The 25,054-nt window shown below is 47.8% G+C and overlaps 1 protein-coding gene across 4 annotated transcripts in view; it reads right to left on the reverse strand.

The window, feature by feature from the left end:
• Wdr95 (WD40 repeat domain 95) overlaps positions 1-25,054 on the reverse strand; it is a 129,458-nt gene that overhangs the window by 36,754 nt on the left and 67,650 nt on the right. For all 4 annotated transcript variants that reach the window (XR_015634203.1, XM_087579522.1, XM_087579521.1 and 1 more), the window contains exons 12-15: positions 24,905-24,974; positions 13,397-13,640; positions 11,331-11,436; positions 4,678-4,829 (exon numbers count right to left, since the gene is read on the reverse strand). Coding sequence is in view for 3 of the 4 variants with exons in the window: in XM_087579522.1 (XP_087435648.1) it covers positions 4,678-4,829; positions 11,331-11,436; positions 13,397-13,640; positions 24,905-24,974 (572 nt within the window). In the remaining variant the exon portion in view is untranslated. The remainder of the gene's footprint in view (positions 1-4,677; positions 4,830-11,330; positions 11,437-13,396; positions 13,641-24,904; positions 24,975-25,054) is intronic.

Here is a 25,054-nt window from a genome sequence, read left to right on the forward strand (position 1 = left end):
AGAAATACCCGCCCATGCTTACATTCACAAATCAAGAGCAGGCACGGGAGGACAGAGGGCTTAGGAAGCCAGTCACCCTTTTGAAAAAGTACCTGAAACCCTCAGGCTATGACGGCCACTCTAAGGATTTTCTGCATCCTTGTCTTGGACCATGTATGCTGGTTAACACTGGGAGAAGCTGTGGTGGGGGGAGGAATGTATGTTGTGTAGCCAGGAGGAATAACAGGGGATAAAGAGTGGTCCACACGAGGCTGGGGAGATGGTTAAGAGCACTGGTTGTTCTTCCAGAGGACCTGGGTTTGATTCCCAGTATCCACATTAAAAAAAAAGAAGAAGAAATAAATTAAAAAAAAAAGAGTGGGGCACACTGGTACCAGGCTGGCTGTAATGAGGGCCATGCTTTTTGGATTGCAGAGAGCCTAACAGTTCTTAAAGCATATGCCAAGCCCCCCAACTCTCAAGCTAGCAGGGCAGGGGAGAATTCCTTTCCCACAGAAGGGTGAGGCTTATTCCATTGCCTTTGGGTCTTTAGGCTGTGGGGAAGGGCACCAGAAGGACATGTCCTTTTGTCTGATGTTTGCTTACTTCTTTCGTTCTCTCTCTCTCTCTTTCTTTCTTTCTTTCTTTCTTTCTTTCTTTCTTTCTTTCTTTCCTTCTTTCTTTCTTTCCTTCTTAATTTCTTTCTTTCTCTCTTTCTTTCTGTGTTTACTTAATGTGCATGACTGTTTGGTCACATGTATGTATGGGTACCGCATGGGCACCTCATGCCTGGAGAAGTCAGAGAGTGCATGGGATCCCCTGGAACTGGGTTTATGGATAAGTGTGAGCTGCCAAGGAGAATATGGGTGCCAGAAACTGAACCTGATTCCCCCTCCCCCATGTGGGCAGGAAGCGCTCTTAATTGTTGAATCCTCCCTCCCCCCCCTTAGGGGTTGTTTGTTTGTTGGATCTTTTTTCTTTTTTCTTCTTTTTTTTCTTTTTTTTTTTTTCGGAGCTGGGGACCGAACCCAGGGCCTTGCGCTTCCTAGGCAAGCGCTCTACCGCTGAGCTAAATCCCCAACCCCATGGATCTTTTTTCTTAAGCTACATTCTGACTATGGTTCCTCCTGCCCCGGCTCTTCTCAGGTCCTCCCCGCCACCCCATCCACCCAAATTCACGCCCTCCCCTGCTCTTTCAGTTTGTTCAGAAAACAAACTGGCATCTAAAAAAAAAAAATAAACAAGCTTAAATACGACAAAAGCAAAGCCAAACAAACTTTAGTAAGATGAAAACAAATGAACAATGAACAATGGAAAAATAAGAAGCCAAAGAAAAAGCACAAGAAGAACATATAGACGCAGAGACACACTCATTGGCACATATAGACACACTCATTGGCACATATAGACACAGAGACACGCTCATTGGCACATATAGACACAGAGACACACTCATTGGCACATACAGACACATACATTGGCACATATAGATGCACAGACACACTCATTGGCACATGTAGTTGCAGAGACACACACACTGACACCTATAGACACACACATTGGCACATATAGATGTAGAGACATACTCATTGGCACATATAGACACAGAGACACACATTGGCACATATAGACACAGAGACACACTCATTGGCACATATAGATGTAGAGACATACTCATTGGCACATATAGACACAGAGACACACATTGGCACATATAGACTCAGAGACACACTTCTTGGCACATATAGATGCAGACACACACATTGACACATATAGACACAGAGACACAAACATTGGGACATATAGATGCAGAGACACACACATTGACACATATAGACACAGAGACACAAACATTGGGACATATAGATGCAGAGACACACACATTGGGACATATAGAGCAGAGACACACTCATTGGCACATATAGACACAGAGACACAAACATTGGGACATATAGATGCAGACACATACATTGGCACATATAGACACAGACACACACACATGGAGACATATAGATGCAGAGACATACACATTGACACATATAGATGCAGAGACACACATTGGCACATATAGACACAGAGATGCATGTTGGCACATACAGAAATCCCCTAAAAGCTCAAAACACTCCATGAGATGAGATCCATCCCCAACACTGCTTGGTTGCCAACAAACTGAGGCTAGCTAGGCCAAGGACCCAGGGGAAACCAAATACTACCACCCTACCTCAGGAAGACAGCAGCAGAACGCCTCCTAACGGCACTCTGCTATACTTCTATATATTCTCTAGTGTACGAGCAAGCCCAGCACCTTGCTCAGCCACCATCAGAGAAGCGTCCTCCTGCAGTGGATGGGAACAAGCACAGAGGCCCACAGCTGGACCTTGGAGCGCCCCCAGTGGGATATCTCCATCCACCTCCACTCACACTCAGGGAATCCTGCAGAGCAGGAGGTAGAAAGATTTTAAGAGCCAGAGGCAATGGAGAACACCAGAGGCACGAGGCCTTCTACACACAGCAGGACCGGTGCCCTGTGAACTCAGGGCGACCGTGGCAGGATGCACAGAGACTGCAGTCCCACAGTTGAGAGGTGGATACAAGCTCTCATCCCTAACCCAGACGCTATCTCCAGCTGATGACCACTCCCAAACGCAACTTTCCTTTTCTCTAATGGAGTCTCACTTGGCATAGGAACCACTCATAAGGCCAGACCCCATACCCAGCAGCACATGGCCAACACAAAACTTCAGTGGCATCCGAGGTTTGTTGTCTCATAATGCTGTCTGGGCTTTTGTTTTATAGTTTCCAATTATAGGGTTTTTTGGGGGGAGTGGGTGGATTTCTGTGAGGGCCAATTTGTGTGTCTCTACACCTCTGTGTTCCTTGTGTCTTTTTTCCTTCTTGCTTTGCTTTTTCATGTAAGGTTCCCTCTCCTTTTTGATTCATTTAAGCAGGCAGGTGGGTGCAGAACAAAGCCAGAAGCCTTCCTTCTTCCAGAAGCAGGAAGGATGTCTTGTTTTTGCCCCTGGCTCCCATGCACCTTGGCAATCCACCCTCATTTAATGGATTCCTAATTATGCATCTGTAAAGGGTTGACCTAGGCAACCTCTGCACACCTGATGTTACTGTAAGACTGGAAAGCCTCGGTTCAGGAAGGCCAGAGACAGCCAAGGGGCCTGATGTGCAGAGTCCTCTCCAGCCCAGGGAGGGCAGAGGTGGAAGAAAAGGCAACTGGCCACTCTATCCTTTGCCAAAAAGGCAATGATACTATAGCTGGGGCTTGGGGTAGAGTATGGGGGTGTCAAGGAAACTAGAATGTGTGTGGAATTGGGGAGATGCCGCTCCCAAGGCATTATAGCCTCAGGTACTAGGGAAGAGAATCTACTCAGGGGTCCCCATCACTTTGGAATGTACTGCCTGCATGGCTAGCTTGCTTTATGGACGGGGGATGGGGTGTGACTTGGTTAGGGTTCCATTGCTGTGAAGGGACAATGTGACCAAGCCAACTCTTTTTTTTTTTTAATTATTATTACTTTTTTTTTTTTTTTTTTTCGGAGCTGGGGACCGAACCCAGGGCCTTGTGCTCGCTAGGCAAGCGCTCTACCGCTGAGCTAAATCCCCAACCCCTTACTTTTTTATAATAACTTAAGTATTTCTTATTTACATTTGGAGTGTTATTCCCTTTCCCGGTTTCCGGGCCGACATCCCCCTAACCCTCCCCCTCCCCTTCTTTATGGGTGTTTCCCTCCCCATCCTTCCCCCATTACCGCCCTCCCCCCAACAATCCCATTCACTGGGGGTTCACTCTTGGCAGGACCAAGGGCATCCCCTTCCACTGGTGCTCTTACTAGGATATTCATTGCTACCTATGAGGTTGGAGCCCAGGGTCAGTCTTTAGGTAGTGGCTTAGTCCCTGGAAGCTCTGGTTGCCAAGCCAACTCTTACAGAAAACATTTAATTGGAGCTAGCTTACAGGTTAGGGGTTTGGTCCTCTATCATCAAGGCAGGAAGCATGGGAGCAGCCAGGCTGGCAAGGTGCTGATGGAGAACCAAGAGTTCTACATCTTGATTAGAAGGCAGCCAGGAGGAGATAGATGTCTTCCACAGGTGACCAGGAGACTAGCTCACTGGGCGTAGCTTGAGTTTAGGAGACCTCAAAGTCTATCCCACTTCCTCCAACGAGGCCACACCTACTCCCACGAGGCCACACCTACTCCCACGAGGCCACACCTCCTAATAGGTCCACTCCGAGTGAGCCAACCATTCAAACACATGGTTCTAGGGGGGCCAAACCTGTTCAAACCACCACAGGGGTTCTGAGGCATGGGGAGTGGCAGAGGCAACAGCACTGTAGGAACACCAGACTCCCCTCACCCCAGATCTCCTGTTCAGCTTCTGCCTTTGGATCTGGACTCTGCTCCGGATCCACACACATAATGATATATTGAATCCAGATATAATGAATCATGTACTATAGGATTAAGGCTGGTGGGTGGGATAGGCACGAAAGGAAGTCACTTCTAGATAGTACAGGTTACTCTGTTGTCACTAGAGGAAGCGTGGAGAGAGACTCATCAAATATAAGCTGCAGTTTCAGAGCCTGTGACCTGAGCGTTGACTAGAATATTGACCGCACCACCGGGACCCTCTAGAACCCTCTAGAACACCGCACAGGCAAAGCTCAGATGACAGACAGTCTCCTACCCCGCTTTTAGGTGAAAGAGAGCCAGGGTACCCGTGGCCACACACAGGGCTCTAGGTCCGGGGAGATAGAGACAGGCTGTGAGTTCTCCCTTGATGCCACTGGCTTTGGAAGAGACCGTACAGCAGCAGCTGTGGGTCTCCAGATCCCAGATCTGTGGAGAAAATGGGGGAAAGTAATAGGTTTTTATTTGGTTCTCCTTTCTTTAGGTGGGCTCTCCCTATGTGGCCCAGGCTGGCTTCAGACTCTAAAGCCTATGTGTGCCACACACTCTGTTAGTGATACGGTTTGCACATTTGCTATATGCCCACAGATGTTTGTTGTGGGATCAGGCTTGACCTGACTGAATTTAAACTCTAGCCCATGTCCACCCCCACTTACGGTCAAAATGCTGAAAGAGGGTGAAGGGTGACCAAAGAGAGGGGACGATTGTGACCACGAGTCTCTATCCATCCCACAAGGAAGTAACCAGTCACCTCATTCTCCATGGATCCAGCCTCCGCAGCTTGGATCTGGTTTGGGGAACCTTAATAATCAAACCTGTTTCTAGTTTTTAATACGAGACCACCAACCCTGTCATGAGGCAGATACTTGGAAGTCACATGGAATGGCTTCCTATGTGGCTGTTGTCTGAGGACATGTCAGACCAGAGAGTCCATCTACCTGGTTTGGAATCCAAGTAGTTCCACCTGGGTAGCCTAACATTGCTTCCCCTCAGTACTGTCTGTAATGTAGAGGACACATACACACGGGCACTCAGACAAACACATACATATATATGCACACACGTATACACACATATGTACACATTACACAGAGACACACAGATGTAAACACACACACACACACTCACACACACTCACACACTCACACACACTGCACACATCTACATTCACCTCGGCCGGGACGTGGCAGTTCTATTCCACCTGGAGGAGGCACCTTTCCCTCTGACGGAGTTGCATAGAGAATTTTAGAAAATTGATTATAGACAATGCTTAGGGAAGTGGCTAAAATATAATAATGGGTCAACATGATTGCAATGATCTTGCTGTCAATCACTTGTTAGGCTTGTAAACCACACCTTGGCTCTGGCATTCTTTTGTAGACTGTGAGCTGGTGGGGGCTTAGAGCAAGAGAGGAGCAGCTGGAGTCAGAGGGGAGGGGTCAATGATGGCGGGAGAGGGGAGGTCGGGGTACAGGTGGCTCACACCTGTAATCCCAGCACTGGGGAGGCAGAGGCAGGGGGATCTCTGAGTTTGAGGCCAGCTTGGTCTACAGAGTGAGTTCCAGGACAGCCAGGGCTACACAGAGAAACCCTGTCTCAAAAAACAAACAAACAAACAAACAAACAAAAAACCAAAAAACAAAACAAACCAACCAAACTAAATAATAAAATAAAGGAGAGAAGAGCAGGCTGGGCCAAGCACAAAATGAGGACGTCCACGACCATCAGAGAGACAGTGGCTGCCCTTCAAAGCTACACATACCCACCATTGTGTCAGCTACCTTGAGTCCTGGTTTCCTTCACTTTTTGTTGTGGGTGGATTGCTACCCTCCCTTAGAATGGTGAATAGCCCCAGTTCCTCAGGAAGGAGCTCAATTTGGAAATGGGGTTGTTGAGATTTAGTAGTGAGGATGAATGAGGTCCTCAGGGAATAGGCTAGACTCTGATCCAACAGTGTGAGTAGCTTTGCAAGCAGAGGAGAGTTAGAGAGAGACAGTGGGAAGATGCACACGTCGACGGTGGCAGAGATCAGGACAGAGCATATCCAACCAAAGAATACCAGACTACTATAAGGCAGGCCTGGGGCCTGGGTCCACCCCACTTTCACAGCCCTCCAAAGACCCCACGCTGCCTGACAGTTTGAGCTTCTAGCCTTGGGACTATAAGCCAGTGCATTTCTGTTATTTAACCCACCCTGTCTCTTCTGGCACTTTGTTACTGCAGCCAATGTGAGTTAACTTTCTCCTCCTCCTCCCCCTCCCCCTCCCCCCTCCCCCTACCCAAATTAAATGTTTTCCTTTATGAGAGTTGTCATGGTCATACTGTCTCTTTACAGCACTAAAACCCTAAGACACCTAGCATGTGCAAGATCATGGGCTCTACCTTGGGCAACTAAGACTGTTATTGAAAAACAAAGAGAAAGAGAGGGCTAAGCTACCACATTTGCCTTGCCTCATACAACAACACAGCAAGAAGACCCCAATTAGGTGCCAGTGTCATGTTTCTGGATGTCCTAGCCTTAGAACCATGAACTAAACAAGCCTGATCTCTTTTGTAAATTGGTTTGTCTCAGTTATTTTGTTATAGCACCAAAGAATGGAACAATAAATACATAAGATTCCAGAGAGGAAACACAGGAAATTCTGGAGTCTGGGAAAAAGCCATCTCAGGCGGGATGAGTCAGTGCTGAAGACCCATGAAGGGAAGGTAGGCAGACACTTGTTACATAGAAGTTTAGACTGAGTTATCAAATTAACAACAAATAGGCCAACTAAAAATAGCTTCTGCAAACGCAGACGACATGATGTAGGGGCTCACCAGGTTAACATTACCAAGGACCGGAAGTAAGAGGCTTGAGCAGGGAAGCCCATTTTCGAACCCAGCTCCTCACCAGCTTATTTCTGACTTTATTTCTGTGTTCATCCAGCCTGCCCTTAAAACCACTGTGTGTTGAACCGAGTGTGCACACACAGAGTGTACACGCACTGCCTTTAACAAGGACAGTTCCTCTACAAGGTGGGTCTTCCTCCCATCTTGGGCCGGTGTAAACCACTAAAGAGCCAAGTCAGTTTCGAAGGACTGAGTTATTCACCCCAAGTCACCTGGCTTGTGGTGGTGTCCAGAGCTGTCATCCTTTCCCTAATCCGTACGTCCTCGTCCATTTGCAGAGATGTTGCCGGGAAGAGGGTACCTACTGCATGTGGCACTTCCTGTTCACCCATCATGGCTGTGAAGTTTGCTCTGACTATGAGAAGAGGTGGCTGGAGTTGGAGCAGGCAGCAGTGCCCTCTTCATCTGCCTCTCGGCACTGGGGAGGATGGAGCCTCTAACTGGAGAGACGCTGGCCCTGGGTGGGAGCCCTCATTCACAGAACCATGGTGCCGGGTTAAAACAGACAGAAGTAAACCCATTGTCTTAACCTAGAGAAAGCACGGAGTGTGTCTGAGAGAGGTGCCCATGTTATGCTAGCTAGCCACGCTGCCTTCCTCCTTAGACACAATAAGTTTCCCTGAATTCTAATTCCGGTTGACGAACGATAGCCCCGTTTGTGGCTTGTGGCATTGCGTTTAGAGAGAATCCTGAGTGAAAAAGGCAATCCGAATCCGTCACTCTACTCCCCGTTAGAGACTGCCAGAAGCCAGCAGCCTCCCGGATTATCCCTATGTCCCTGTGATTTGGAAGAGTGAAATATTTGGGCTGAAAAGCAATTCAAAGAATGAAGACGCTCTGCTCAGGCAGGATAGACACTGAGCCCCTAGGCTCCTGGTTCATTAGCTGTTGTTTGATAGGACTCGTACGATCTGAAATAACATCCACACCATATTTCCGAGATGGGGTTTCAATATATCTTAAATACACATCGGGAAGCTACTCAACATGCCTGAATCATCACCGGCGAGATGCTAATCTTGTAATCACGAGTTGAGATTGGAAGAAAACGGAGAGGCGATGGGGAAAGAAAATAGGACGGAAGGCATGTCCCCACATACAGAATTATGATTATCTGAGAGCCTCAAGATTCGAAGTGAAAAAAAAAAAAGCTCATTAAAAACTTGGAGCCCTCTGCACGGTGACTTTGGATGAAGCCTTCAGATGAATTTGATTTTCAAAATAAATCAAACTGTGGAGTTCATAAATCTCATCATTTTAATCAAGTTCGCCCGGAGGACTGAATTGCTTGCGTTTGGGTCCCGGTTATATTGCTGGCTGTTCTCTCCTCACCTTGTTGTATAGATTCGCTTCCAACCTCACTCGCGGGGCGGGGCCCTGCAGCCATCTTGGAACCACAGAGAGGAAGCTTCGGCACATCCCAGGCTGGGCACACACTTTCTCCCTCCTCGGCTCACTGGTCTGCCATCTTACCCAGTCCAGAGTTTAAGATTCTATCTAAATGCTAATCAAGCCTGATTTTATAACCCCGGCCGTTGCCACCCACCCTCCACCCCGCCCTGCAAATCCGGGTTGACTCTGTCCCAGACCCGCAGCTTCGCTTCTGGTCTTCCACCCTTATTTGCCGTCTCCCCCGTCGGCCTAGATTCCAAATCTTGGTGTCACCCTTGAATCTTCCTTTGCCTTAAAAACTGCTTTATGGAACTATAACTCGTGCATCACAAAATTCACATTTTTAACGCGTTCATCTCAGAGGCCTTCAGCAGGCCGTGGAGTCACGCGACCTATATCAGGGCACCCTTGTCTGCTCCTTCACGAACCCCTGCCCATCGTCGGCCATTCTGCATTCTGTCCACACTTCAGTCCCTGGTTAAAACACCTCCTGTCGCTTGGTGTCTTCTGGGTGTTTCGTACAAATATCCACCTTGTATCACAACTCTAAGGTCCGCCCATGTTAGAATGCAGATGGATGCTTCATTCTTTTGCCCCCAACACACTACATTTTTATTTTATGTTCCCGGTTTACAAGTTGCTGGGCATTTGAGTTGCATCTGCCTGTAGTAAATGGCACTGTTATACACATCGACAAGTACATTTTCGAGAATTGCATGCTCTTAGTTTTCTTGACCCTATCCCTGGGGGTGGAAACCCCGGGTCATATATTAACAATTTACCACTCGAGGGCTGACAAAATTATTTTTTTTGAATGGCATTTTTTTGTACCAATATATAGATATTCTAGTGTCTTCTCATTTTTTTTTTTTTTTGGTTCTTTTTTTTCGGAGATGGGGACCGAACACAGGGCCTTGCGCTTCCTAGGCAAGCGCTCTACCACTGAGCTAAATCCCCAGCCCCGTGTCTTCTCATTTTTAACAGCATCTGCTAATCTCTCCCCCTTCTCGCATCCTCATGAAGGTGTCGTTGTATTTTATTGTCGTTTGGGTTTAATTTCCCCATGACCGTGGTGCTGAGCACTGCATGCCTTGATTGGCCATTTTCAAAGAAGTGTCAAAAATGCTCACGTCTTTGCCCCGTGTTTCAGTTGGCTATCGTGGTTTTTTATTTCTAAGCAGTGAAAGTTACGGTCTCGATGTGAGTTCCCTATCAGGCATATGGTTTGCGATATCCCATTACGTAAGTTGTCTATTTCTTATTTTAATGACGCTCCACAAAGCACAGATGTTTCTAATTTTGACAAAGCCTCATTTATTTTCTTTTGTTTCTTGAACTTTTGATGTCATTTCTTAGAAACGAATGCCTAGCCCAAGGCCATGGAGCTCTCTCTCTCTCTCTCTTTCTCTCTCTCTTCCCTTCCCTCTTTGTCTCTCTCCTCTCTCCCTCCCTCTCTTTCCTTCCTCTCTCTCTCCCCCTCTCCCTCTCTGTCTCTGTCTTTGTCTGTCTGTCTGTCCCTCTCTCTCTCTCTCTCCTTTTCCTCTTTGTCTTTCTCTGACTCTCTCTCCCTCTCTGTCTCCCCCTGTTTCTCTGTCTCTCTGTCTCTGTCTCTCTCTCTCTCTTTCTCTTTCTCCCCTCTCCCTCTCTGTCTCTCTCTGTCTTTTTCTCTCTTCCTCCATTTCCCCCCTCTCTTCCTCTCTCTCTTTTCTTTTTCTTTCCTTTTTTTTGAGACAGAATCTCCCACATCCTACTAATTTATTTCAAGTTCCTACCCTGTGGCCACCAACAGCCCAGCAAAGCAGGCAGCTGGGTCGTCCCGTCTAGTCGCATCCTCTGAAGCGGGTGTAATGGCAGAGAAGGTAGCTAGTCAGACTGCTTTTGCATAAAACAGTACACTGCAGAGGTTCTAGGCCAAGCAAGCACTGGACAGGGACAGGATGTTCAGTATATGAAGGAAACAAAGCCAGACTGTGATGTCATTGCCTCTCTCTAGGTCAGAAATGCTTAGGTTCTGAGGCTCATGGGTACCATTTCAGGAAGGCACGTGTCCAGCGTGTATTGCGGAATAGGAGCTAGCCACTGGTGGCAGGGGACAGAATTCCCAGCTCCATCCCTCTCTTTCCCAGATCCGTGGAGAAATGTTTGGGACAGGGACTACCAGGACAGTGTGCAGGCAAAGACACACGTGCTGGAAGGGCTACATACCACACCAAGAACCGGCATGGAGAGTTCCAAAACAATCACCTGCTTGTGCACATGGGTACAGAGACTCAGACATACATCTACAAGCATCCACCAGCACACAAACACACACATACATTACACAAACACACATATACACGCACGCACATATACACACATATGTGCACATACACAAACACACACAGAAACATATGTAGGCACTCACACATACATACACACACCCTCCTAAAGCAAATATAAACTCCTCATGAGACACCCCGCCCCCAACTGCCAAAGATGGAGATCGGCGAATTGCTTGGGAGGCTAAGGCAGGAGAATTGTGGGGACTTCCTGGTCATTCTGGTCTACAGTAGGAGAACATGTTTCAAACTAAATAAATATAAATAAATTAGCTAATAGACAACCCCCCCCAAAGGTTGTGTGCATCAAAACATTAGAGGAACAGACCTTGACTGTGTTGTCAGCAGACACGGAAAACACTTTGTTTTCTTCCGCAGCTACGTGTACGTACATCACAGGGGCCATGTGGCCTCTCAGCACACCTGTTGGTTTTCTAGAAAGGAAAGGACAGATGAGCCCAAAGCCATTCTACCTGCTATTCCTACTTTAAAAATGCAAACCTTAGCCTGGCCCCTCGTGTGGCAGTTGTATTCAGCCTGGAGGAGGCTGAGACTTCCCTCTGATAGTACACAAGTAAAGATTCTGTGTAATAAAAGGACTGAGGCAAAAATAATAAGCAGTTTCAGCCACGGAGCTCCGGGCGAAAGGAAGCCTGGGGCTCTGCTTCTCCAGCTGTCAACAATAGCTGCATAAAAGGAATCGGTGAGGAATGGCCTGAGACGGCGGCCATCCATCCATTCCGTGACCCGTGGGTACTTCCTATGGACTTGAGGGAACGGCATTAAAATCTGCGTTTTGCGACATAAGGCTATTTTAAAGCGCCCTTGCAGGAGCTGAGTACTGGGAGGGTCAGGACATGGAGGGAGGTGGAGGGTGGGAGAGTGGGGGCTGTGGGGAAGGGAGGGGAGGGAGAGCCCGGCTGAGGCCGATGAAGAAGGGAGCACATGCCTGTTTTAGCCATAGCAGAACCAGGCAGAAAACTGCCTTCCGTTTTTTTTTATGTATCACGTTGATCTGGGTCTTTCTGTTATTTATCCTCTTTATGACCGACCCTAGAGGGCGAGTATCCTGTCACAACTGTAAATGGGGAAACGGAGTCTGTTGCAGTTGGGCAGGAGAACCTCCTGGCTGGAAAGGCACTTACCCTGCTGTTCCTCATGGTCCTGGCTATCACCTGTACCATGGGCGAACACAGGATCCCCTTGTGGGTCTCCTCAGACAGGAACCTGGACAAAGCCCACGTGATTCTTGCTCACCAGAACAGAAAGCTCAGCTTCGCACTCCCCAGTCCCCACTTGTCTATGGGGACTTCTGCTTATGGGGTTCTGATTCTGCCATTGTTTCTCTGGGCTCCAGACACTTGACCGGTAAGTGGACCCGATGCAGGGGCCAGAGATGGGTTACAGATGTCACACCACGACACAGTAGGTCTCAGTACATAACGTGAAGGTAGACCTGGGGAGATGGCTCAGTGGATAAAGTGCTTGCCGTGCAAGCAGCAGGCGTGAGGAATGGAGCTCATATCCCCGGAATCCGCGGAAATGTTGGATGGGAGAGGCAGCCTGCTTGTAATCCCAGCACTCAGAAGGCAGAGTCTGAGGATCCGGGAGCAAGCTGGCTAGCTATTGGTAACAGCAAACTCTGGGCTCAACAGAGAGACTCTGTCAACGAATGAGATAGAGTGACTGAAGTAGATGCTGGTCTGCTTTGTTTCTGGGGTAAACATGACAACCAAAAGTAACTTGGGAAGGACAAGGGTTTACTTCCTTACAACTCCCAGGTCACAGTCCATCATTGATGGAGGCTTTTTCTCATTTGAGGTTCCTTTTTATCATCTGACTCTAGTTTATGTCAAGCTGACAAAAGTCTAAATCAGCACGATTCTCAGTGTCAGTTTCAGGAAAACACACACACACACACACACACACACACACGCATGCACACACACACTCGAATAGGCATGCCAATGTGTACACACATGCATGCATGCTGCACACATATGAATAGAACAAAGTAGATAAAAACCAAACTATTTCTGGGCGCCTGCTCAGAAGGGCCTACTGCGTAAATTGTGTGCCTGGCCCAAGAGGCCAGAAGAGGGACTTGGATTCCCTGGGCCTGGAATTATAGATAATTTTGAGTAATTGTGTGGGTGCTGGGAATAGAACCTGGGCCTTCTGGACGAGCAGCCAGTGCTTCTAACCATTGAGCCATCTCTCCAGCAGCTCCCATAGTGAACTTTTAGAAGCTGAAAATGAAAATGCCCCAGGCTCTGTGAGGGGGAGACTAATTTGGACATAGGCTTTTAAAGGATTTTTGTAGGGAATTTCCGGTCACAGTTCTATTTACTTTGCTACAGCAGCAGGACACTTGGTAGGAGAGAGACAGCTTACCCAGGCAGGTAAGGATTCCAGACCCTGACGATTCGATCCAGCCCGCCTGTCGCCAGCAGGTTTTTCTTCCTGCAGAAGGAGAACGCCTTGACTCCCTTATGGACACAGAACACGGTGCGATTACATTCTGCTTGCCTTTTGGCCAGAGCAAGGGATGCTGAGCTGCTCCCCATCATGACATTCTTCCCAACGTTTCTTATTTCATTCAGCTTTTCCTTGACATCTGTTGCTCCCACAGTGAACCCTAAAAATATTCACAGGAAAACAAGACACAGTCTCATAATGTGATTCCTTCAGTCTCCCCTCCCCCCACGGCCTGCTGTTTTTATTAAGGTCCCAGACTCTTTCTCAGTAATGACTCCGGTATTTTCTTTCATCCCCTGGGGTTAAATTCCAGACAGCCTGAAAATAAAAGTGACGGGATTGGGAAAAGACTCTTTTCACTTTTCTAAAAAAGGGGACCTGGACACCTGGGAGGGCAGACACAGCATGAAGGCTACATGCCATCTAGACTCTCGTCACTCGGCCTGGCATCTCCAACAGTGCTTTTGTGTCAGTCTTTGAGAAACTCAGTGATTCAAGCACACCCATCTCCATCTTCTAGTGAGAGAGCACAGCACACTTGCCATCCAGAAAAACATCAGAACTGTCCTGGAGAGGTTGCTCAGTGGTTAGAGCACTGGCTGTTCCTGCAGAGGACCTGGGTTTGATTCCCAGCATGCCCACGGTGACCCACAACCTTCTGTAACTCCAGTTCCAGGGGATCGGATGCCCTCTTGGCCTCCACAGGACATGGAATGCACACACACAGAAGAACACTCATACATAAAAATTATTTTAATATTACAAATAAACTATCAGGAGTCATCGAAACCTAGGACTGCCTGAAACTACACTGAAGTGCGTTTCCTACGTTTATCTGGAGAGCTAAGTTCAGGTGACCAATTGGTTGACTTATGAATTCTGTTAACAATCAGATCCAATGGTTGCATCGATGTCCCTCAGGTTCCAGCCCAGGTCTGACCTGAAGATGAAAATCCTCAATACACTCAGCGGGGCCTGTTGATCCCTGTCAGTGGCTTTTTTAGAACATTCGCCTCCATTGTGTTCCAAGTGGCTTAGGAGAGCCTGGGAGAAGGAAGACTGAAGGATAATATTCATCTCCCCATGCTCCATTCATTGCTTGTGACTCCACTGGGCTAGGGTTAGAGTTGTTTGGGTGTTACGTCTGTTACTACAAGTTACAAGGTCAGTGGATGAATAGAAGAGATAAAGGAAAGTGGTGCTCCTAGGTATGCTGGAGGAGAAAGTTTATCGTGGATATGTGGGAGAACGTGGTCAGAGGCAGACACATCTGGGAGAGTCCAGAGAGGTCCTGACCCTGAACCATGAGGGGAGAGAGGGAGGAGAAGGGAGCCAAGTACAGCAGTCAGGAGGCCAAAGGCACAAAAAGAGCGAAAGAAAGGCAGAGAGGGGCAGCTAACCAATGAGTCTGGATTATTTAGGGAAGAGCCTCTGGGGGAAGGGTAGCCCAGCCCTTGGGCTGGAGTTCAGGGAAGTGGGTGGGGATATGCCAGCCATGCCCTGTAACAGGTAGCGACCGAGAGAACCTGGAGGTTCACTCATGTTAAGCAGGCACTTTGGTGGCTCGTCCTGTGACTGGAACTTAACAGTCAACACTTCCTCAAGAATCAGGAAGAAGAACGCGCCATTCTGCAAAGCTCCTTGTGATGCAGGCTCCATCTTCAAAGACACAGGCTGCTCCACTCAGCAAGCAGACCATATCCAGATACAGCTCTGCCCTAGGATTTCTGATTCCTCAAGAGAAACATGGAGACTCTATTTGCAGGGCAAACCTGTAGTTTTCAGTGTGACCACTGTTCCGTAGTCTGCCTCTTGGCACCTCTGGTGTGGGCAGACATCTCAGTGATGGAGTTCAGAGATGTGTCTAGAAATCTAGAGAGGGCATTCACTCATCCGTGCTAGCCCTCCATGCCTTGAGTCCTGCTAGAGAACGCACAGTATTGATGAGCAACCTGTATATGGCCTCCATGTTATTCCCAGCTGCCATCCAAGTCTGGGCTCACCTTTGGTGACTCTCCTGACAGAGAAGTGAAATGAGAGCCCTGTTTGCCCTTCCCCAACAGTTTTCACTGCATTGGCTAGAGAAACCGGCTAGCCATTCTGATCCTGCCTTGTCTCCCTCCTTTATAAGACAACAGAACTAGCCAGACCGTCAGGGTGAGCACTAAGTGTCAAAGACACACTTTGAGCCAGCTTTCAGCAGCAGCTTGACACGGTGTTCACCCACCTCGTTTTTGAACAGAGTTCTGAAACTTCTGAGCAGGTGTGTTACTCTATTTGGATTCTATTTTGTTTTCCAAGTAAAAAGAGAGTCAGCCAGTTCATTTGCATGAACCTTAGCGAGACTCTCTTCCAATAGAGCCAGGCAAGGATGCACGTTTAAGTGGTTGTCATGGAAACCAGAGAGCATAGCTCCTGTCCAAGGTCTGAAGGAAGGATGATGAGAAGTTTAAGTGATTTCCATGGAAACTGAGAACAGATTCGGTGCTGGTTCAGATCCCCAGCGCCTTAGCTAGCAGGCAAGTCTTCAGGGATGATGATGTTAGAAGATCTGAGAGTCTGATTCTTAGCAACAGGCCAACCCAGGTGCCACTTCCAAGCCAGATTCACATTAGCCCGTGGGGCCAGCAGGCAGGTGACCATATTCCCCTGGAGCTTAGCCCTTGCGTCCTCTGACTCAAGATATATTTTGAGGCTTCTCTTACTTACCCAGTGTTTTCCCTTGCTCTCCACTACTTTCCTCACCAGAGTGGGAACCCCACAGAGCTGGGGTCACAAAATGGAACCCTGGTCCCATTTGTAGGAGACAAGACATTTTTAAGCATCCAGCCCTGATTTCCCTGCAGCCTTAACCAAGATGTTTCCCCTTGAATATTCATTAATGACAAAAATGAAGTTAGATGTTCCTGCCTTAAATAGACAGCAGCACCGGAAGTGCTTCTAATAGCCTGACGGTGGACGGCGGTGCTCAGCAGGCAGACAGACGCTTTCTGTTACCTTTCACAAGGTAAGTCTGCTTGGGAGTGCAGCTGGCCATAGGGAGTGCAGCTGACAGCTCTAAGGGCAAGCTTTAAAGCCCCCAAGTACATAAAGGAGGGGACATCGGGCTCTGTCTCTGCCTAAAATGGGGCAATGGGGAGTCTTAGGAATGGAAGAGTTACCTCTGTGATGAGGTACTGCTGAGATGCTACTGAGGGGCGAAGGCTGGTGCCAGGCATGTGCACAGACACACACGCACAAGCAAACCCATATACACACACAGAGACACAGATGCACATAGACACACACACATACACAAACGCACACAAAGGCATATACACATACATACACAGACACACACATGCATGCACATGCATAAACTCACACATAAATACATACACAGGTGAACAAATACACATGCATACATATACTTACACACACAGGCACACATGCATACATACATACATACATAGACATACAAATATACATATGTATCTATACCTAGACACAGACACATAAATACACACACACAGACACAAATACAGATATATACATATACCTACACACAGGCACATACATATATACACAGGCACTCCCCCCCACACACACACAGATACTTGCACACATACACATACACACAGGCACACACACATACACACAGGCACACATACACATACACACAGGCACACACACATACACACAGGCACACACCACACACATACACATACACACAGAGGCACACGTACACACACAGACTGAAGCAATCAGCAGGTACCGAGAACTACATGGATAGACTTGACTCTGGGGAGGTGGGATGCTTTAAGGACAGTGATGTGTGAGAAAATTATCTGACAATTGTTGCCTCAGTCCTTTGGCTGCTCCTCAGTGTGGCACTTCAGAGCAGCGTGTGACATAATTATATCTATATATTCTAACTAGCCTGTGTAAAGGACACACGATCCTGGTGTTTTATTATAAGCTGTAAGCTTAGATTGGGCAGGTTTGGGACTATTCTAACGTACACCCCAGCCATATATCTCTTGTCGCTTGCTGTTTCTTCTGGCCATGCGCTCATGGTCCATCTCCTCTCATGGCAACCTCTTCCTTTCTTTGCGTCCTTTTTCTTCTCCCTGGTCTCTCCTGAGACTCCTCACTTGATCCTCAAGCCGCACCTTTCTCTCTACTGCACATTCACAGGCCCTAGCCTTTTCTTAACCAATTAACTTTAAATTGGAAAGCAAGGTTTACATAGCATCGCTTGGTGTTCTTGGGGCAAGCACACCCCTGTAGCCAGCGTTCAGCACTCGAATTCAGAGCAGCAGCTCCAGAACAGCTCCCAACAGCACCGTGTGAGAAACAGGTTTGAGTTCTGGCTTCACAAACGCACTCACATCTTTGCTAAGTACCTGTTAGACGCCCGGTGCATTCTAAACCCTTAGGAGCTAACAACGAGTAAAACAGTCCAGAGTTCCTGGCACCGGGAGGTGAATCAGAAGAGTTCCTGGCACTGAGGTCTCCTATAAAGAATGAACTATAAGGAACACATACAACATGTCAGAAGAGGTTAGATCTGTGGATTCAAACAAGGGAAGGCCAAAGCAAGGAAGGTCACCGGTAGGCAGTTCCCAAATAGGAAAATGTGGCAGAATAAAGGTGAGTGAGAAGCCAAGGATGAACGGAGTTGAGGACAGTGGAATGAGCTATGTAGGAATGTGTACGGTTGTGGGTAGGTCACACAGAGCCTTGCAAATTTTGGCTTTCATTCTAAGTGAAATGGAGGCTCACCAAGTGTACAGCTTAGTTTTGGCTGATGTGACACAAGCTAGAATCATTTGGAAAGAGGAAAACTCAACTGCTCAGCTGTGAAAATACCCCAGTAAGACTGCCCTGTAGGTGTTTTCTTATTGGTGTGTGTGTGTGTGTGTGTGTGTGTGTGTGTGTGTGTGTGTGTGTGTGTCCATGCCACGCCTTGGGCAGGTGGTAATGGGAAGATTTAAGAAATCAGGCTGAATAAGCCACCGGGGCAAGTAGTAAGCAGCACCCTTCAAGGTCTCTGCTTCGGTTCCTGCCTCCAGGTTCCTGCCCTGCTTAAGTTCCTGTCCTGACTTCTGCTGCTGATGTAAAATGATCAGAACACGCAAGTTGAATAAATCCTTTCCCCCACAAGCTACTTTTGGTCATGGCGTTTTGTCACAGAAATAAAGAGAAAAGTAATAAATCGGGGAGGCTTGGGAGATGTGACACCTTGTTTTACCATCTCTCTCTGGGTGGTATGTGGTGAACAGAATGTAGGGTGCTAGGGTACAAGGTGGAAGCAGGGAGACTAGCTATGAGGCTCCTGAAGTGACTTAGAGAAGTGAAGCAAGAGATGGTCCTGGTGGGAGGTGACCTCATTCCTGGTGCATTGGGCACTAGGTTGATCAGAGCCAACAGCTCAGTTATTGACTTCAAGAGAGACGATTCAAGGCCAACCTTTTTGCTTTGTTTTGTTTTGACATCTAGAAAAGATGGACTTAGCCCTAGCTGAGGTGGGGAAGATGGTGGAAGAGCTGTGAAGGAGAAGATCGGATTCCTCTTTGGATGTAATAATGGTGTGGGTATCTATCTGGACCAATAGGAGGTTAGAAATCCCACAAGGCGATGAGGAGAGGTGTGAGTAGACAGTGTGCTAATGGTGCTGTGAGGATCATGGAGGGAAAGGTGCAGAGATTGGAAGAAGATGGCCAAAGACTGAACACTGGAGGCTCCAACATTTGGTCAAGGCGATGTGACGGAAGAAACACGGGAGGCAGAGATGGAAAGAGAAGCAGGGGAGGATGGAATTCTGAAGGCACGGGAGAGACAGACGGGAAGGAGGCCTGGGTGGTCGGATAGAGGGAGAATGAGATAGATGGCTACTACTAGTTCATAGAATTAGAAGCATGAAGGACATTGGTGTACCTTTGATGCGATGGCGGGGATCAAGGCTGGGTCGAAGGGGTGTGGGTGATCTTCCTGAGCACAGTGTACAGGTTGTCTCTGCGTTATTCATCACGTGCCCCAGTGCTTTGTAAACATACACCTCCCTCACCTTCTGATTGGTTCAATAAAGAGTCGAGGGTTAATAGCTGAGGCAGAAGAGGAAAGGCGGGACTTCTGGCCATAGATAGACTCTGTAAGAGTCAGTATCTTCCCTGTCACATTCTAAACACCAAAAGAAAGCTCTTAGAATGTTGTTGATCTGGGACTAATTCTTCCTGGTTGGAGGCATCTAGCTCTCCAGAGAGATTTAGCTGTCAAAAATCACAGTTTAGAGCTGTGAAAGGTTTTTATGATCTCCTCCCTCCCTCTCTCCCCTCTCCTTCTCCCTCTCCCTCTCCCTCTCCCTGTCTCTCTCTCTGTGATGGGAGACGGCAGCCAATCTGGATACTTATGGCAGAGCGAGCTCTTAGAATCTGAGCTGGTAAGGTCTTTGGAGTTCCTATCTTACTGTACCAGTCTGAGTTATGTTTCTATGATAAAATGCCTGAAACTCAATGCTCAGACAGAAAAGAGGTGCTTATTCATAGACAGGGTCTTCCTACATAGCCCTAGCTGACTTCGAACTTGTGATCCCTTTGCCCCAGCATCTTGAGAGCTTAGCTGGACCAAACAAGGCGTATTTACATTGACATTCTAGAGACTTGAATTCTAGGATCAGATAGCACACCCATTAGACCTCTGGTGAAGGTTTTCAGGTGCTGTCCTGGCTGGGTGTTTGTTTGTTTTTCAACCTGACATGAGCTCCAATTGTCTGGAAAGAAGGAATCTGAACTGAGAAAAACAAACTCCATCAGACTGGCCTGCAGGCAAAGCTGTGAGGCATTTTCTTGATTAATAATTGATGTGAGAGGAGGACCCAATGCACTGTGGGTGGTGCCGTCCTTGGGCAGGTAGTCCTGGGCTGCATAAGAAAGGTAGCCGACCATTAGCCTGAAGAATAAGCCAGGGAACAGGGTTCCATGTCAGTGGCAGCCTCTAAGTTTCTGCTTGAGTTCCTGCCCTGTCACGTGCCCTTTAATGATGGATCGTATGGCCTGAGATGAAATAAACATTTTTGTCCCCAAGTTGCTTTTGGGCCTGGAGTTTCATGACGGCAATAGAAACCTGGCTAAGGTATTATGTTACAATATATTACATTACAATAGGAGGGATGCCATGACAGTAGAAGTGTGTGTGTGTGTGTGTGTGTGTGTGTGTGTGTGTGAAAGAGGGAGAGAGAGAGAGAGAGAGAGAGAGAGAGAGAGAGAGAGAGAGGAGGGAGGGAACAAGCGGGGAGAGGAGCATGAAAATATATGGAGCTACAGCAGAAGGTTCTCTCTCTCTCTCTCTCTCTCTCACACACACACACACACACACACACACACACACACCCTACTCTGAAACTAGCCAAGGCCTCAGGAGAACTACACTAATCCCTTCCAAATACAATGTCCCCCGTGACCTTTGTGCCTTCCATCAGACCCCAGGTCATAAAAGTCTACAATCTCTGAATGCCACCACTTTGGAGACTGGGTCTCCAGCACTCGAACTTTTGGAAGACACATTTAAATGAAACCTAGACCACATTGTTTATTTAAGGAAAGCAACCTAAGGCCCAACACCACAGTTGCATTAGCAGCGGAGTCAAAGCCAGAACTGGCTGTTCCTTCCTCGGGAACAATTACTTTTGATGTCCCAGGAAGCAAGCACTGCCATCCTGGGCTGCTGCAGCCTCCAAAGACCAGGCCCTGGCTTCTTAGAATTTGGACTCGATAGCATTCTAGAAAAGAAGCTTTTCTAGTTCCAAGAAAAACTAATGGAAGTTCCCAAGAAATCCAATCCCTGCTCGCTTCTTTGTAACATTCTGAGGACTTTAGTGTCAAAGGCTCAGAAATCTATAAAGAAAATCTAGGACATGAGCTATGAATCAGGGAGCCGGAGGAGGCATCAATGATATTTATCAAGAAATCAGCAAGAGAGCTGATTCCCAGGAAGCTGAGACCCTGCTAGGAGCTGTATCGATTTTCCGTGATGCTCTGTGGCCAAGTGGAACTAGCTTTTAGAGGATGCAAAGGTGTGTGTGTGTGTGTGTGTGTGTGTGTGTGTGTGTGTGTGTGTGTGAGAGAGAGAGAGAGAGAGAGAGAGAGAGCGAGAGAGAGAGAGAGAGAGAGAGAGAGAGAGAGAGAGAGGCTTTTCCAAAGGCTCAAAAATGCTCAGGGCCTGTGGGTGGCTGATTTGAGTCACAGCAAAGGGTCTTGGTGGGGAGTTTGGGGGGTTCGGGGAGGCATTCTTCTGAGAACTTCATCTGATCAACTGGGCCAAAATTTTGGAGGGTAAAACTCAGGTAACCAGATTTTACAAAGTCCCATAGGAGATCCCACTGGAAACAGGACATTGATAAGGGTCAAAGTCTTCTTTAAACCGTGAAAGGGATCAGCATGGACGCAAAAAATTGAACGTGATGCCGGTGCCATTGAATAATTGCCAGGGGGTTTTCCAACATGGCGTCCCGAGATAACTGTGAAATATAATGAAGTAATTGTGAAGACCTGAGGACACCTTTGAGGGGCTAGCTAGTACAGAGTCAGTATGTTGCCTTGGCAAAAGAATACATGCTGCCCAGAGTTTAGCATGTATGCAAGCCATCACTTGATTTAGCTGGAGACTCATTCTGTAGCTCTAGGGTGGGGCCTGCACACCAGTCAGCTTCCCTTTTCTGGGACAAACTTAAGGGGAGGAAGTTTAATTTTAGCTTAGGTTCAGGGCTTTCAGTAGGCTGTGTGGCTTCCAGGCTTTGTGGAAGCAGGATGGTGGTAAACATGGAGGGGCAAAGAAGCTCACCTCATGTCGAGGAAGCGAAAGGAGATCGGGGGCGGGGGGATGGTTCTGGGGACAGAAATATACCCTTTGAGTGGAAAACGAGGTCATGACTGCTCGAAGGTGTAGCTGGTTTATTGTAGATGTGAGGGTGAACACAGCCAGAGGTCTCTGGAAGGGTCCAGATTGATCCCAAACATGAGAGGAGATAGAAACAGGGAGAGCGAGAAGGAAGAGGAAGATGGAGGAGACCATGAGAGGAACCTGGTGCCAAGAGACCAAGGGAACCAAGAAATGGTGCAGCCAAAAATGGCTGGATTATATAACAGAGAAGCTGGGGAAAGAGAAGCCCAGCCTGCAGGAGGGAGAGGTTTAAGGTAAGGGGCAAGCTGGGAGGAGCCACGATTCGGAGTGAGGCTTGTCCCAGGTTTCTTTGAGACCTACCACCCTTCAAGGGGGTGACTTACTTCCATCTCCAGGTTCCTGCCTTGATTTACAGACTTGACCTCCCTCCATGACGGACTATAGCCTGTAACCTGAAACAAACCCTTTCTCTCCCAAGTTGCGTTTGGTCGGTTGTTTAAGACAGGAGCCGAGAAGCAAAGTGGGATTGAGTGCTATGGCTGGACGGTAAGGGGAGGTTCTGTCACTAAGGTCTTGTTCCCCAATTGGTTCTTGTGTGTGCGTGCATGCGTGTGCGTGTGCGTGTGCGTGTGCGTGTGTGTGTGTTGTATGTGTATGCTAATTGCTGGACAGAAGTTAGAGGTGGGACTTCCGGGTCCCAAGAGGAAAGGGAGATGCAGGAAAGGAAAAGGGGCGTTTTCTGCGGTGCATCGGAGGAAAGAGGACACTGCAGTCAGTTAAGACCTGGGCCTGCGGCCTCCACTGTGAGCAGGGCCAGCGAGGTTGGCAGGGGTTAGCATCTGATACAAGCCACTAAGTTTAAGGCAGGCGGAGAAACAGAGATAATAATTGACAAGGGCAAGCCTTTCCAGGCAGGAGATTCTGCGCCCAGCAATTGTGCCTATCCAGCAAGTTCTAAAATAATAAAGCTGTCTCTGTGTCCTTTATCGGAGGATTCTAGGGTCTCCCGAATGGGCTGGTAACGCAATCCCTCCCCAAGCAAAGGCAAGGAGAGAGAGGAGCTGGGTTGGGGCTGGCAGCAGCGGATCCCAGAGCCAAGCCAGAGCAAAGTGGGTTAGAAAAGGAAGCCAGGTTGGGGGATGGTTTTGATAAATCCTGGAGCAAAAGGGAGCCCCCGGGAGGGGCTGGTAACGTGCTCACAGCACCTGGGATAAGGCAGTAGCTTGTTTTAAAAACTGCGCGCAACACCGGACTGTGTCACCCACAAGTTCATGTGTTGGGAACTTTAATTCATAATGCAGTAGTGCTGGGAACGGGTGGAGAAGTACATGTCACGGGGGGGGGGGGAGCTCCCCTATAGACCAGAAATGAGGCCATTTCCTTTGGAATGCCCTCTCTTGCCCATCTGTGTTTCTATCATGGGTTGACCTGTCTTGGAATTCATTGGTGTGTAAGTTCGTCTTTCAGACGCCATGTGTGCCCAAGTGTTGGCTCATTATAGATCTTAAAAAACAAAAAAACAAAAAACAAAACAAAACAAAAAAAAACCCAAAAAACAACAACAAAAAAAAAAAACCGTTCCTTTAAAAAATATTGATTTTTTTTTGTTATGTCCAAAATGTAAACAGAAGGACTCCTACCGAGTAAACAGAGGGATTGCTATGGTGTAAACAGAAGCCTAAATTCAGCATTCTTTAGGAATCTCATAGGTGGGTCTGGATTAAGACATCCCTTAATCTCACCACAAAAATCAGCTGCCTCAGGCAAGGGCATCTAGCTCAGCCTGCATCAGTTCAAAGGCGCGTCCCTCCCCTGTCCCACTAAATCTGCTTTTCCACCATTTTGCTTCCCTCTCTGCTCCCCTCCCCTCCCCCCGCCCCCATCTCCCTGAGGCAGACTTGGCAGTTTGACACCCTCCCCAATAAACCTTTCTTCCTATCCATGAGTAAAATGCGTGTTTAGTTTGGTGGTTTCATTGAGAACTAGCTTATAATTTTATATGTATGGCTGTTCCAAGGGCATGTAAGAGCACCAAGTGCATGCAGTACCTGCAGGGGCCAAGAGAGGGCGTCGGATCTCCTGAAATTGGAGTTTCAGACCGGAAGTGAGCTGCCATGTAGGTATTGCAAACTAACCCCCTCTTAACTGCTGGGCCACCTCTCCAGCCCAGCTTTTTGCATTCTTAAAAAGTTCCCACCCCCTCACTTCAAGCAAACACTCCATCACTCCATTTCATAGCTGCATTCCCAACACATATAAAATCATGCAGCGTGTTTGAAGCACTCAGACGGCAGAGCCTGGTATTGCTGTAAATAGATTTTGCTCATATTTTAACTCAATGCATATTGATCAACTTCTCCCATTCCACCTCTACAGCAGCCTCGTGGTGTGAGACTCAGGAGCCTAACTATCAATTAAACAACGAAGGAGTCCGTTTTGAGCGGCGTTGCCGAGGAGTCCTTCTCAGCATGTAGAATGTCTATCGCGGCAGGGAAGCCCAAAAGGTGGGAGACCCCGCCCATAAAGCAGCATAGACAACCATACCTATCACTAAAGCCGTGGGCTCATGATTGGAGCTGGAAATGACAGCTTTCATAGAGTCATAGTAATTCAGCTAGAAAGAAAAAAAATGGGAAAAATGTAATTACAGAGGTCACCCACAAGGTCAAATAACAGTGTTTTTACAGCATTTCT

The sequence above is a fragment of the Rattus norvegicus genome, chromosome 12, assembly GCF_021556685.1.
Source record: "Rattus norvegicus strain SHRSP/BbbUtx chromosome 12, alternate assembly SHRSP_T2T, whole genome shotgun sequence".
Taxonomy (NCBI): Eukaryota; Metazoa; Chordata; class Mammalia; order Rodentia; family Muridae; genus Rattus; species Rattus norvegicus.